General features: G+C 67.8%; 1 protein-coding gene across 1 annotated transcript; it reads left to right on the top strand.

The window, feature by feature from the left end:
• The first annotated feature begins 1,002 nt into the window (after positions 1 to 1,002).
• MKNK2 (MAPK interacting serine/threonine kinase 2) lies at positions 1,003 to 14,163 on the top strand. Its single transcript, XM_039248058.1, has 14 exons — positions 1,003 to 1,137; positions 1,274 to 1,409; positions 4,558 to 4,645; positions 4,755 to 4,856; positions 4,944 to 5,041; positions 6,920 to 6,999; positions 7,299 to 7,372; positions 7,655 to 7,759; positions 7,876 to 7,931; positions 8,024 to 8,119; positions 8,560 to 8,754; positions 10,837 to 11,001; positions 11,668 to 11,711; positions 12,009 to 14,163. The coding sequence occupies exons 2-14, from the start codon at positions 1,359 to 1,361 to the stop codon at positions 12,241 to 12,243; spliced, it is 1,389 nt and encodes a 462-aa protein (XP_039103989.1). The 5' UTR covers positions 1,003 to 1,137; positions 1,274 to 1,358; the 3' UTR covers positions 12,244 to 14,163.
• The last annotated feature ends 214 nt before the right edge of the window (positions 14,164 to 14,377 follow it).

The following is a 14,377-nucleotide window of genomic DNA, read 5'->3' as shown; positions in this document are numbered from 1 at the left end:
CAGAGGCAGCCCCACCAGAAGGGGACAATTCAGTTTCAGGTCAGCCTGGCTGGGGGACGCTCGGGTTGGGGTGGTGGTAGGGGGAGCTAAGGTCTGGAGGAGAGGGGGGTCGGTTCACCCCGCAGGCTGCGCTTCGGGGCGCCCAGAGTATGGAGTCAGGACTTTGCACCACAGCGCTTCAGGGACAGGGAGCCGGCCCAGCTCCGGATGGGCCGATCGTACCCAAGCCTCGGTGGCGGGTGCGCCGGCCAAAGTGGGGTGGTATTTTATTTCCTGTCCTGGCTGCCCCCCACCCCTGGGGCTCTTTCTTGATCCAGGGTCTCTGCTCTTCCTGAAACGTAACTTTGCAGCACTGAGGAAAGGCCCTTCACCGATCTCAGTCCCCATCCCGTACAGCGGCCCGCCTTCCCCAACAGCAGGGCAAGCTCCTGGGGAGCTCCCTGGAGGAGCCCAAAGCGTGTTGGGCTGCGGCAGGACAGCGGGGGCCAGGACCGCGGAGGTCCAGGGGGGGCCATGGCAGGTTGTGGGATCAATCAAGAGAGAGCCACAGCACGCTGTTCCAGGACTGGGGAGCTGCAAGAGGGAGCCGTGGCGTGTTCTAGGGAAGGGAAGTCGCCCAAGAGAGGCAGTGTATCCCGGGCCCTGGCCGGCATCCTGGGGGAGTTGCCAGAGCGTAGGGCCCGGCTTCAGCTCGGTGCAGGGGATCTGCGGGGCTCCCAGGGCCCCAGGCAACCAGTCCAGCATCCACACCGCTGCCCGCAACCGCCGGCACCGCTCCCAAGTCCTTCCCGGGTAGCCCCGCGCACCTCACTGCGCAGGCGCGCGGAAACCTCTCCAGGCCCGAGTGCGCAGCCGCACTTGGCCCGGAGGGCCCTCCAGCCCCGCCCCCTCTGCGCGCTTGGGGGCGGGGCTGGCGGGGGCGGGGCATGCGTGTCGGGAGGGGCGAAGCCTGGCCTATAAAGGCGGCGGCGGGGCGGCGCTCCCGGCTCCTCTCGGCGGCGGCGGCGGCCCAGGCAGAGGAGTCCGCGGTGGTGGCGGCGGCGGCGGCGCTGTTCCCCGCGCGGTCCGCGCAGTGGGGTCCGGGCTGCGTGTCTCGGGCGGCGGCGGCACTGCGGCCCCGGCCCGAGCCCGACCCCGGTGAGTGCGGCCCGGCGACGCTGGCCGGTCCCCGACCCGGTCGCGGGGATCGGGCCCCGCGGAGCCTCGGCGTCCCGGGCTCACGGCGCGCTGGCCGCAGCCACTCACGTTCTCCTTTGTCTGCTCCCGCCTGCAGGGTCCCCTACCCGGCCGCCCCCCGCCCACGGGCCGCTCCCCCGGGCCCGCCGTCCCCTCCCCCGCTGGCGGGGCCCGGACAGAAGATGGTGCAGAAGAAAACAGCCGAACTTCAGGGCTTCCACCGTTCGTTCAAGGTGAGGGCCGGGTGGCTTTGGGGTCGCCTGGGGCAGGACCACTCGAGTGGCCGGTGGGGGGCGCGTAGCCCACCCCTGGGATCCCCCCGGGCTGGTGCCCGCCCCCCCCCCCCCCCGTGTCTGGGGCTGCCCCAGCCGGGTGTGGGCTGGTGGGGCGGTCAGCGGGCCACAGCCCAGTCCCTAGCGCCCTGGGGACTGTGGGGTCTTTCCTCTGGGAACCCAAACCGTGGCCAAAGCTCCCAGGCCCCTGGGGACACTTGGTTGTGTGTCCCCTGCAAACCCCAGCCGGGTGTGCACTGCTACGGAGCTGAGCAGGCCACAGGCCAGTCCTCAGCGCCCTGGCCTGGGGGGTCTGTGAGGTCTTTCCTCTGGGAATCCGAGGTGGGGTTTCAGGTCCCTGAAAGCCCTCCCAGGTGGTCCTTGGAATAGGGGAGTGGATTGGAGGCCCCCCAGCCCTGCGCCTCCCAAGCAGTCCAGGCCCAAGTGCTATTTCCTGTGGGAGCAGGAAGTTTCTGCGGGGGCCTCACGGCTGCAGTCTTGGTCTCAGATGAGCGAGTCTGGGGGGGGCGGGCAGGTGCTGGGGGGGCCCCACAGGGCTGGCTCAGGGGGCGCAGTGATGTCAGCGGCCACCCCACCCCACCAGCTGCGATATGTAATGGTTTCTCTGGGCCTTCTTGGGCAGGGACCTGTTGCCCCGTACAGAAGGCAGGACCTGGGTGGGGGGGGGGGGCACTTGCACGCGCGCGAGTGCACTCGGTTGGCCGTGTGTGTACACAGGCACTCCCAGAACGGGGGTGGGAGGAGCAAGCTGAGACTGTTTGGGTTAGAATTCCCAGGCCCGTCCAGCCACATCTCGGGCCAGCGTGCCCCACCCCTGCCCACACGCCTGTCATCCTCGCTTTCCCCTCGCCAGGACAGGGACAGCCTTGGCACCTCCAAGTGTCCAGGGTGGGCCAAAGGGGAGATAGACCCAAGGCGTCATCGGCAGTGGTCTGTCCCCTCCTGGAGCTGGGCAGGAGCTAGGACAGGGTCAATGTGAGGGGCCACACAAGGCAGCCAAAGCAAACTCGAACTTTCTGGATGATTCCAGCTGCCTTCTGCCAAGGCCTGCTGACTGGAGGCCTGAGGCCAGCCCCAGCCCCAGCCCGCCCACAGTGCTTGGGACTGGAGGCTGCTCCCAGGTGGGACCGTGGGAGTCCTGAGAAGCGGGAAGGACGCTGGACAGGGGCCCTCAGCGCTGGGAAGGCCCTCGCAGCCACTCCGGGACGCCCCTCCCACCACGCTGAGGTTGCTTCCTTGGGCGGGGGCCGCTCCCTCCCCCCAGTCCAGCAGCAGCATCCCGGGACCCCTTCCGCTGGCATCCCCAACATACCTCCCCGTGTTCAGTTGGGGAACCAGAGGCTTGGACAGAGACGTTTGCCCCGAGTCTGTCCTGCACGTGGAGACGTCAGGGAGCTGCTTTACCGGGGGGGGGGGGGGGGACGGGGGGGACTTGGGCACCCGTCCTGTCTCCAGGGTGGGGGTGGGACAGGTACGCGGAGGTGGTGAGGGGATCCGCGGGCCCTCTCGGGTCCCTGCGCCCTTCCTCAGTCCGATGGGCACAGCCCGCTGCCTTCCATCTCTCACCCACAGATGTGGGTCAGGCCTGGGGCTGAGGTCGCTAGACCGAGGTGACGCTGCCGGCCCTGAGCCCCTCAGCCACCCACTTGTGTGGTTACCCTGGGGCCCCAGGCGGAAGTAGTGATCTGACCCCTCTCGAGGCCCCTGGAGGAGCCCCTGAGGAGCCCGGGCAGGGTGCTGGTTCTGGCATTGGTGACTGTGTGCCTGACTCCCCAGGAGGCCAGACCCCTCATCGGGCAGGGCCAGCGGCCAGAGCACCCCCCTCTCCCCACGGCCTGGCCCAGCCGGGCCTCCCCGCAGCCCTGCGCAGGGGGTTAGGGAGGCTGGGAGGCCCGCGCCTGTGTTTTTCAGCCGCTCCCTCTGACCTCCGGCTGCCCCCTCTGCTGCCGGCCTGGCTTCCGGGCCTCCTGTCTGTAGGAATCCGGCTCAGCTCCTTCTGCCCTGGGCCCCTCAGGGTCTCTCTGGGGCTTTCCAGGAGCTCCTACTCCGGATGACCCTTCTGCTGGAGCCCTGGCCCCGGTTGTGCTGAGGCCCCGGGGAGGGGCAGTGGCCTGGCCTGGGGCACCAGCATCAGCGGCACTGAGGCCCCCACACCCACCGGAGGCCCTGGCCACCCAGTCGGCCAGGCCACGGGAGCTAAATCAGAGCCAACTCCTGAAGGCCTCTGGCTGGGCCTCCGGGCCCCAGCCTCAAAGGCCTCACTCCTCACACCAGGGGCCATCGTTCCTCACGTGGCCCATCTGGTCCGTGGCAGGTCACTGCAGCAGCCCCCTGGGGGGTGAGACCAGGTTTCTCCAAGCCCCAGCCGCCTTCCTTCCCTGCTCAGGGTCTAGCACCCTTCCCCCAGTCCTGGGGACGCGCGGGTGACCTCCAGCGGCCCCCTCCCTGCCCGGGCTGGTTGCTTCGCTGGGCCCGGGGGCCTATGAGGGGCTGTGGCCTGGGCAGGGCCAGGCAGTGGCCGATCCGGTGCCTGCGCTGTTGCGGCCGGAGCCCTTGGAGGCCCATCCTGTGAACCACGGTCGGGCAACAACGGGCCGTCAGCGGGAGCAGCGCATGGCCGGGAGGGCAGTGGCCCCCCATTTCATGGAGGGGAAACTGAGGCCAGAAATTCGGGGCCTTGCGCTGGCGGCCGTGGGAAAGCAGGCAGGGCCGTCCCTGCTGGGAACCCCGCCTGGAAGCCAGCCGCCGGTGACTCACCCCCTCCCACTGTCCGCCCTGCTGCCTTTGATCCCGGCAGCCCAGGGGGCCAGTCAGGCTGTGCAGCAAGGCGGTTGTCCCCGGCTGAGCAGCAAGGCCCGGCCTGGGCACCGTGGTGACTCACACCAGGCCCTCTGCCTGCTCAGGGTCCCTCCTCACACCGCATCCCCTTCCTGGATGCCCGAGGGCCCTGGCCTGGCAGGGAGATGGTCCATTTCCCTACAGTCAAGCAAGGGCAGGCTTTGGTCCCCCTGGGCTTGTGGACGCGGACAGGGGGGCTGGGTCATTCTCTGGGCGGGCCCTGAGAGCTCCCCTTTCCCCTCCCCTGCAGGGGCAGAATCCTTTCGAGCTGGCCTTCTCCCTAGACCAGACCCACCTCGGGGAGACCGACTTCAGCCTGGAGTGTCCGGCCCGCCCTGGTGAGGGCCGGAGAGGAAGGTGGCGGTGCGGGAGGGCCGGGCGCGCCTTTGAGCCGCAGGGGCCCCCTGCTGAGCAGGCCGGGCCTCACCTCGGGGTCTCCTAGTGCAGATATGCCCGCCAGCCAGCCCATTGACATCCCGGACGCCAAGAAGAGGAGCAAGAAGAAGAAGCGGTGCCGCGCCACTGACAGCTTCTCAGGCCGGTTCGAAGGCGAGTGGGGGCTCCGGGCGGGGGCGTAGGGAGACGGGGCTGGCCTGGGGCGCCGCTCACTGGCCCCCCCGCGCCCCTGGCCCCCAGATGTCTACCAGCTGCAAGAGGACGTGCTCGGGGAGGGCGCCCACGCCCGCGTGCAGACCTGCGTCAACCTCATCACCAACCAGGAATATGCCGTCAAGGTGAGCGGCAGCGCGCGGCTGGCTCCCTGCACCTTTCCCTGCAGCGCCTGCGATCTGGCACTGGCCGCAGGCAGCGGGAGGAGGGAGCTGGCATTTGAGCCCCTGGACCAGCAGCTGGGGGAAACTGGTGTCTAAAAATGGCCCCAGGGCCCGTGACTCAGGCCACCCCTGGGAATCTAGGTCAGCCCGCTCTGAGCCCCCGAGTCTGGGCGGGAAGTGGCCACGAGGCACAGTTCCCCACACCGGTGGCTGCGGACCTGGTGCCAGGCGACAGCCTGGGGTTGTAACCAGCTGGTTACAGTGATTAAAAGGCAAGCTGTACTTGGGGCCCAGGGAGGCTTGGCATCTGGGGAGACCAGGGCAGGCCCGAAAGAGCCTCCTGAGTGTTTCCATGTGGCCCCTGGCCCAGGCGTGGCCTTGAAACCTCCAGGAACCCTTCCAGTCTTCCCTGGTGACCCTGCGTCTCGGTGCGGTGGGGTCACGGGAGCCCAGGGATGAGGACCAGGCGCTCCCTGCTAGCCAGAGCCCAAGGCCGAGGTAGAAGTCTGATGGTAAAAGTGGCCATCGCCCTGCCCCCCTCCGTGAGTTCCCAGGTCAGGCGGAGCGATGGTGCCAGAGAATCGGACGCTCAGCTTCCCGCGCTTTCCGTAGGACAGGTGTCGCACTGAGTGTCTGTCTCCTAGGGACTGCGTTGGGCAGCCTGGCTTCCTGTCCCTGTTTGGCAGTTCGGACCAAGGCTCAGGAGGGTTAGGGAGCCTGAGTCAGACCTCCTATAAGGTCACATCTCCCCCTGCCGAGGGACCGCAGTTTCCTCTGTGAAGTGGGGATCCTAGCGAGATTCCCGAGGGATAGGACGAGGTTCTCTGGAAGGGTGTGGTCACTGGCCTGTGTCACGAGGCCCTGAGATCTGCCTGGTCTGCCTCTCCAAGGCACAGGTGTGTCTCACCGGACAGGTAGGACCGTGCCGAGGCTGGGCCCCGGCAGCAGATGGACACCAGGCCTGGCTGGTGCAGGAGCGAGCTGGTGGGACACCGCGTTCCCCTCCTGCAGGCCAGTGCGCCCGCAGGGAGTCCCGGTCCTGCCCCGCCTGCCCACTGGGGGGGGCCTAACATCTAACCTGGGAAGACGTTCCCAGCGGTTGCCTCGGGGCCGGAGTGGCCCCCAGAGAGCCAGCCTGCACCTTCTGCCCCTGCTTCTGTGAGCAAAGGTGGCTGGGGGTGAACCCGGGACGCGGGTGGGCCTGGAGCTCCCAGGTGCCATGGGATCAGGGGCAGAAGCTGGCTTCTGGAGGCTTTGCAGTCACGGGAGACTGTGCCTGCTGGTTGGCAGGGGGCCACTGTGGGCTGATGGGCCCGTGGCGGCTGCTCACACTCTCATGGAACCGGGGAGGTGGGACGTGGCGCCGAGGTGGCCGGGGACAGCTTGGCTGGCAGCCCAGTGCCCCAAGGCCCCTCTAGTCCCCTGGGTGGTGTGGGAGCCCGCACGGTGCCCACCAGTCTCCCAGGCAGGGAGGGGATGCAGATACCCTGAAGGGGCTTTTGCAGGAGTCTCAGGCCTCAGACATGCCCCCAAGGCCTGTGGGGTCAGACGCGGGAAAGACCCGCCTCCTCTTTCTGCCTTGCTTGTCTCTCTCTTGATGCCACTTGGGAAACATGTTGCAACCCCCCCCTCCCCGCCGTCCCACCCCCAGCTTGCGCTGACGCCATAGTTCTGACTTTGGCAAAGTCTGGGCCCCAGGAGGAGAGTTCTGCTTCTTAGAACTTAAGGGCCAAGCTCTGGTGGGGTTTCAGCCGTGGCACGTGGCAGGTCTCCAGGAGGACCCCCTTGGGCTTTGGGTGACCCAGCTGCTGTGTCCCCTGCCCCCCCTCCACCTTTTAGATCATCGAGAAGCAGCCGGGCCACATTCGGAGTAGGGTTTTCCGGGAGGTGGAGATGTTGTATCAGTGCCAGGGACACAGGTAACGTGACCCGCTCGCCACAGAACTGGGCCCAGAGCCATCTCTCCATGGAAAAATGGGCCCGAATGCCTCCTCACCCCCAGCAAGCATTTAGGGAACATCCAGTGTGTACCAGACTCTGCTCAGGGTGCGCTGGGGGACACCTGGTGTCAGGCAGGCAATCCAGAGAGTCCCAGCCTTCCCGTGCACAGGCGGAGATGGAAAGGGTGGACCCCTCCTGGGCTGGGCTGGGCTGTGGGTGCACAGGGGCCTTAGGAAGCCTCCTTCCTCTTCTGCCTCTCCAACCCCCCACACCCCAGGAATGTTCTAGAGCTGATAGAGTTCTTTGAGGAGGAGGATCGCTTCTACCTGGTGTTTGAGAAGATGAGGGGCGGTATGTGGGGCCTGGGGGGCATTTCCAGCTGTGTCCTAATGGGCTGTGGGCTCGGCCACCAGGGAGGACCTTTCAGATGTGCTCCTCCTGCACACCGGAGGGGGGCTTGTGGGGGTCTGAGCTTCCTGTCCATATGTTAGCTCAGGGTTGAAGACTTTGAGCCCAAGGAGGCCAGAGTGGGCACTTCCCTGTGGGGTGGAAGTGGGTACCAGGCACTGGGCAGTGGCCTGGGACACAGAGGTCACCCGTATGTGTTCTCCCTCCACCACGGCCTGGCCCCAGGCTCCATCTTGAGCCACATTCACAAGCGGCGGCACTTTAACGAGCTGGAGGCTAGCGTGGTCGTGCAGGACGTGGCCAGCGCCCTGGACTTCCTGCACAACAAAGGTGGGTGGTGGGGCTCCCTTGTTCCCTGGGATGTGCAGCCGCGTGCCCGGCCCGCCTGCCACAGACTCCTAGAAAATGCCTCCACTCCCTCCACTGAGCCCTGGTTCTCACCGCAGGCATCGCCCACAGGGACCTAAAGCCAGAAAACATCCTCTGCGAGCATCCCAACCAGGTGAGGGGCGCCGGGGAGCGGCCTTCCCTGCGCCGGGGCGGTGCGGGCTTGGCCGGGGCCCCCGCCGTACCGCCGTTTCCTGCTCCTCCTAGGTGTCCCCCGTGAAGATCTGTGACTTCGATCTGGGCAGCGGCATCAAACTCAACGGGGACTGCTCCCCGATCTCCACTCCAGAGCTGCTCACCCCGGTGAGACGCGCGGGCAGCGGGCACGCAGCGACCCGCTCGCCTCGCTCTGCTCCCGGGTTGGGGTTGGGCTGCCTGCCGTTGCGTAACTCGAGGTGCCGGCTGCGCGGCTGCCCAGCCCGTGGAACCGGGGCCTTCGCTTAGCAACAGCCTCCGATTGGCCCGTGGAAAGGGGCGGGCGGGGCCGCGGGAGGGAGGGGCGGGGCGGGCTCCAGGCACCTGCTGTTGATTGGGTGGCTGGGCGGGTGGGCACCTGTCACCTGTTGATTGGGTGGGGTGGGGGCGGGTCCTGTCCCGGGCTCCCCTCTGATTGGCCAGGCTGAGCATCGGGGCGCAGCCGTCTCAGGTGACCCTGTGTTGGGGCTTTCACGTGACACCGGAAAGTCCCGGCCTGCGGCAGTCCCCCCTCCCTCCCGGGCCCTGACGCCTGCTCCCTCCCGCAGTGCGGCTCGGCAGAGTACATGGCCCCCGAGGTGGTGGAGGCCTTCAGCGAGGAGGCCAGCATCTACGACAAGCGCTGCGACCTCTGGAGCCTGGGTGTCATCCTCTACATCCTGCTCAGCGGCTACCCGCCTTTCGTGGGCCACTGCGGCAGCGACTGCGGCTGGGACCGCGGCGAGGCCTGCCCGGCCTGCCAGGTGCGCGCGTGCGCCCGTGCCCGGTGCGCCAGAGCCTCAGCCGCGTGCACCATGCCGGCCCGGTCTGTGTGCGTGTGCGCCCGTGCCCGGTGCGCCAGAGCCTCAGCCCCGTGCACCATGCCGGCCCGGTCTGTGTGCGCGTGCGCCCGTGCCCGGTGCGCCAGAGCCTCAGCCCCGTGCACCATGCCGGCCCGGTCTGTGTGCGCGTGCGCCCGTGCCCGGTGCGCCAGAGCCTCAGCCCCGTGCACCATGCCGGCCCGGTCTGTGTGCGCGTGCGCCCGTGCCCGGTGCGCCAGAGCCTCAGCCCCGTGCACCATGCCGGCCCGGTCTGTGTGCGCGTGCGCCCGTGCCCGGTGCGCCAGAGCCTCAGCCCCGTGCACCATGCCGGCCCGGTCTGTGTGCGCGTGCGCCCGTGCCCGGTGCGCCAGAGCCTCAGCCCCGTGCACCATGCCGGCCCGGTCTGTGTGCGCGTGCGCCCGTGCCCGGTGCGCCAGAGCCTCAGCCCCGTGCACCATGCCGGCCCGGTCTGTGTGCGCGTGCGCCCGTGCCCGGTGCGCCAGAGCCTCAGCCCCGTGCACCATGCCGGCCCGGTCTGTGTGCGCGTGCGCCCGTGCCCGGTGCGCCAGAGCCTCAGCCCCGTGCACCATGCCGGCCCGGTCTGTGTGCGCGTGCGCCCGTGCCCGGTGCGCCAGAGCCTCAGCCCCGTGCACCATGCCGGCCCGGTCTGTGTGCGCGTGCGCCCGTGCCCGGTGCGCCAGAGCCTCAGCCCCGTGCACCATGCCGGCCCGGTCTGTGTGCGCGTGCGCCCGTGCCCGGTGCGCCAGAGCCTCAGCCCCGTGCACCATGCCGGCCCGGTCTGTGTGCGCGTGCGCCCGTGCCCGGTGCGCCAGAGCCTCAGCCCCGTGCACCATGCCGGCCCGGTCTGTGTGCGCGTGCGCCCGTGCCCGGTGCGCCAGAGCCTCAGCCCCGTGCACCATGCCGGCCCGGTCTGTGTGCGCGTGCGCCCGTGCCCGGTGCGCCAGAGCCTCAGCCCCGTGCACCATGCCGGCCCGGTCTGTGTGCGCGTGCGCCCGTGCCCGGTGCGCCAGAGCCTCAGCCCCGTGCACCATGCCGGCCCGGTCTGTGTGCGCGTGCGCCCGTGCCCGGTGCGCCAGAGCCTCAGCCCCGTGCACCATGCCGGCCCGGTCTGTGTGCGCGTGCGCCCGTGCCCGGTGCGCCAGAGCCTCAGCCCCGTGCACCATGCCGGCCCGGTCTGTGTGCGCGTGCGCCCGTGCCCGGTGCGCCAGAGCCTCAGCCCGGTGCACCATGCCGGCCCGGTCTGTGTGCGCGTGCGCCCGTGCCCGGTGCTTCAGAGCCTCAGCCCGGTGCACCATGCCGGCCCGGTCTGTGTGCGTGTGCGCCCGTGCCCGGTGCTTCAGAGCCTCAGCCCGGTGCACCATGCCGGCCCGGTCTATGTGCGCGTGCGCCCCCTCCCCCGTGTGCCAGGTCTGTGAGCCGGTGTGTCGCTCACCCCCAGCACCCCTCTGTGCCCTCCCTGGGGGCCTGCTTGCTGCGAGATCCTGGCCTGTGATACCTGATCTATCCCCAGGGCAGTGCTGGCCTGGTCCACCCGGGGTTACACAGACTCCTTGGTTTTATGGTCCACAAGAGGAAGCATTTGGGGATCAGGGATCTGTCATCCGGCAAGACTTAGGGTCTGGGATGACCAGGTTCCAGCCTTGTGGCCTTCTGTCCCCTGGAGTTTGGCTGCCAAGAGCTGCCTTTTTGCTATCAGCTTCTGCTGGGCAGAGTTCACTGAGACTTGCCCGAGGCCAGCTCTCCAGTCCACTTGCATTCCTCTCAGGCCTTTGGCCCCTTGAGCCCCCGGTCCCGCCAGCGGATCTCAGACCCCCTCCCCCCGCCCCCCATTGCCTGGGGACCAGTCTGTCCAGGTCCCGGGTCAGGCTGCATGGCTGAATCTGGGGCCCACGGCAGCCCGGTACAGAGCAGTGTCACGGTGTCCCCTGCTGTGTCGGGCCGGTGTGGGTGTTGGGCTAAGTTACTCTGCAGCCGATCTTTCACCTCTGTGCCCCTCCCCCACAGAATATGCTGTTTGAGAGCATCCAGGAGGGCAAGTACGAGTTTCCGGAGAAGGACTGGGCCCACATCTCCTTCGCTGCCAAAGACCTCATCTCAAAGCTTCTCGTCCGCGACGCCAAGCAGAGGCTGAGCGCCGCCCAAGTCCTGCAGCACCCCTGGGTGCAGGGGGTGAGTGAGCCTTGCTGGGGACCTCCTGCCTCCGGCCCACCTCCCATGGGGAAGGAAGGGACTTTCAGCAGGAGCGGGAGCACCCCTGTGCAAGCCAGCATCAACACCCCCGGCTGCAGTGTGGGCCTGGGGCCCGGCCTGGGGGCGCCCGCGGGAGCTGGGGCGCCGTGGTCAGACCCACCACCTGCTTCCGGCTGGGGCCCCGGCTGCAGAAATCGCTTGAGCCCGTGCTTGGAGGCACCAGGCGTCTTCCTGCCCGGCACGGGGAGCAGGCTGAGGTCATCCAGCTTTGGGGCAGGTGGCAGACCTGCTCCCTGTCCCCACGGGGCTGGGAAGCGCCAGGCTGCCAGCCCAGGGCAGGGAGGGCACACGGGCAAGGGTCTTGAACGTAGAAGCTGGCACTGGGGGTCCATAGGCAGCCCTGGTCGCAAGGCGAGCTGCTGGAGGGGCTTCCGTCCCCTTCTGGAGCAGCGGGAGGCCCTGGGGGGCGAGAGAGGGGCAGGGCGGGGTCTAGAGAGCCGCTCTGGGCTTCTGCTCCCCCTTCCCTTCCCCCGGCCTGGCTGGGCTCCAGCAGACACACCCCCTTCACCTCGGTCGCTGCCAGTGGGGCCCCCGGGAGGCAGCTGGGCTCTGCTCTTCAGCTTCTCCTCTCCCCTGTCCGTACAGTGTGCTCCAGAGAACACCCTGCCCACTCCCATGGTCCTGCAGAGGTGAGGCCCGCGGGGGGTCTTGGGCCCTGGAGTCGGGGGGACCCCAAGTCGGGAGCGGTTAATGTTAAGATGTTTAAAACTACAAGCCGTCTTTAAATTGGGGGGCGCTGGGGAAGCCATCTAAGCGCTTGGGCGTCCTTGTACTAGCGGTGGTGCTCGCAGGGGTCCTGGTGCCCAGGGAGGCTCAGCGCGCCTGGGACCTGCGGCCCCCTCCCCCCGAGGTATTGCACAGGCTCCAGGGATCCCAGGGGGTCCCCGCAGCCACCCTCACCTCCTTGGTAACCGCCCCGTCCCCAGGAACAGCTGTGCCAAAGAGCTCACGTCGTTTGCGGCCGAGGCCATCGCCATGAACCGGCAGCTGGCGCAGCGGGAGGAGGACGCGGCCGAGGAGGCGGAGCAGGGCCAGCCCGTGGTCGTCCGCGCCGCTCGCTGTCTGCGGCTGTCCCCACCCTCCCAGAGCAGGCTGGCCCAGCGGCGACAGCGAGCCAGCCTGTCCTCGGCCCCCGTGGTCCTGGTGGGAGACCACGCGTGACCCTCCCCTTCCTCTGTACATAGGTCTCCCCCCCCCCCCATCAAATCTAAAGAGTTTTTTAAGCTATTGCCAGCCGGTGACCAGAGGCCACCCTGCCCTGGCTGGTCCCCAAGGCGCTAAGCTCAGTTGGGGGGACCCTTTTTATATGAGGTTTTTGCTGTTGGGTTTTTTTCTTTTTTCTGTCTCACCCTCATTTTTTTTCCCTTTAAAGGTGTTAAAAGCAAAGCAGGCGCCTGGGGGGAGGATGGAGGCTTTGTCGCTGGGCTTGTCCCGTCCCTGCCCCCAGTCTCAGATGCTCACCTGTACTGTGAAGGGCCCCCACGCCCGCCCCGCCCAGATGTGACTCAGGAGAGGAGGGCGCGAGCGCCTTCCAGAGCTGGGGGCACAGAAGCGCACCCCTCCCCCAGCCCTCACAGTGTTTTCAGGGACGGGCCACCCCCACGTCTCCCCGGGGTGACACGGCACCTCTTCCATCCCTCACCCGGAAGCAGCCTGGTCGCTTGGAGGGCATGGGCTCCTCAGGTCTCCCTTGTGTCTAGAGGGGGTCTGGGTGCAGGCAGGTGGGATACACGGCCGCCCGCCGGACCCCCTGTCTGACTGACAATCGGGGCTCCCTCGGACCTTGACCTTAAGCTGCAGCTCTCCCTGCGCCCTCCCCTGCCCTCTCCACGGGGACCCCACCCACGCAGGAGGGCAGTGCCAGAGGAAGTGGGAGGGGTTGGACAGGCGCCCGTCAGCCAACGTGGGGGTCCCTTGGACCCCCACCCCGGGCACCAGAGTGCCCCTTCTCAGGGCTCAGTCTGACCATGGCCACGTCCTGCCCCTCGCCGTCGCCGCTGGGTCTGGTGAGGAAGCTCCGTGAGCGCCCCCTGCCGCCGCCTCAGAGCCAGGGCCCAGCCAGGGGTCCTGCTGAACCCCCCGCCCCCCAGGGCCACGCGGCCCACCTTCAGGAACACGGCTACAGCTCCCCCCGGGCACCCAGGAACCGCCGCGCCCGCCTCCACCCACCTCAGCGCCAGGGTCAGACGAGTGACCCCCTTCTTCCCTCGGGTGGGAAACACTATGCAATACAGGCTCCCCTTTTCGCCGTGTCCCGAGCTTCGGCCGGGGGGTGGGGGGCCCGCAGCGCCCCGCCAGGGCAGCCTGGCCCCGGGGTCTGGTCGGGACTCCGCAGCGGGCCGGGCCCTTGGCTTCTAGTTGTTCGTCCTGTTCTGTTCGTTTTTTAAAGACATTGGTTGACTTCCCTTCCCTGTTCTTGAATACTTGAATGTTGGGGGGCCTTGTGGGTCGGGGGGCTCACATGCCGTTTCTGTGGCAGTCTCTGGTGGCTGGTGGGGACTGGCTGCCCCTCCCGGCCCCGCCCACCTGGATCTGTGGACCGGCCTTTCCAAAGACCCCCCTGGGGAGGGGGGAGGGGTGGGGGGAGGAGGCCGCCCCCACCCCTGCCTCTTGCCCTTCAGTGGTTCCACGTTCTGAGCTGGGGATTCTGCCTTTTTGTAAAAAAGAAACAAATGGACCCCCGCCTGCCGCAGGCGCCTTGGCCGTTTTAACTCTGGAAAGCTGAGCTGTGAGGAGCTTTTTTTTTTTCCAAAGGTGGGACAGCCACTTCCTCCCCGTCACACACGTCACACGGACGGACACTGTGGCCGGAGGACTGTCAGAACCGCTACTGTGAAAGCGCCCGGCCCCCGGCCGCTCCGGCCCTGGGGGAGGGGAACGGCAACGTTTCAACGTTCAGATGTATAAAAAAGACAAAAAAAAAAAAAAAAAAACCTCAAGTTTTTTAGAAGTGGGGGGAAACATCAAGCACTTTAACTCCACCGCACCAGGTGAGCCGATACAGCTCATTTCCTTACACCAACTGTCGATGCCGGACTTTTGTATTGTTTTGTAAGGATTTAATAAAAGTCATAAAAACTTGTCGTCTGTGTCCTGGTTTTCTGTTGCATAACAAGCAGCCCCAAACCACTTCTCCCTCCGAGCGATGCCCCTGAGTCCGGAGCCTGGGAGGGCGCCGAGGGGGGTGGCCCGCTGCTGGGGGGACCTGGGCCCTCGTCCGTCCCCTACGGCTGCAGGCCCAGCCGGTGGCCCTGGGCTCCCCCCCCCCCCCCCGACCCCAGACGGCCAGAGTCGC

This window comes from Hyaena hyaena, unplaced genomic scaffold, assembly GCF_003009895.1.
Source record: "Hyaena hyaena isolate Hyena2069 unplaced genomic scaffold, ASM300989v1 scaffold_302, whole genome shotgun sequence".
In the NCBI taxonomy this organism is placed as follows: domain Eukaryota; kingdom Metazoa; phylum Chordata; class Mammalia; order Carnivora; family Hyaenidae; genus Hyaena; species Hyaena hyaena.
The sequence above is the reverse complement of the archived record's forward strand: the minus strand, read 5'-3'. Positions and strand labels throughout refer to the sequence as shown.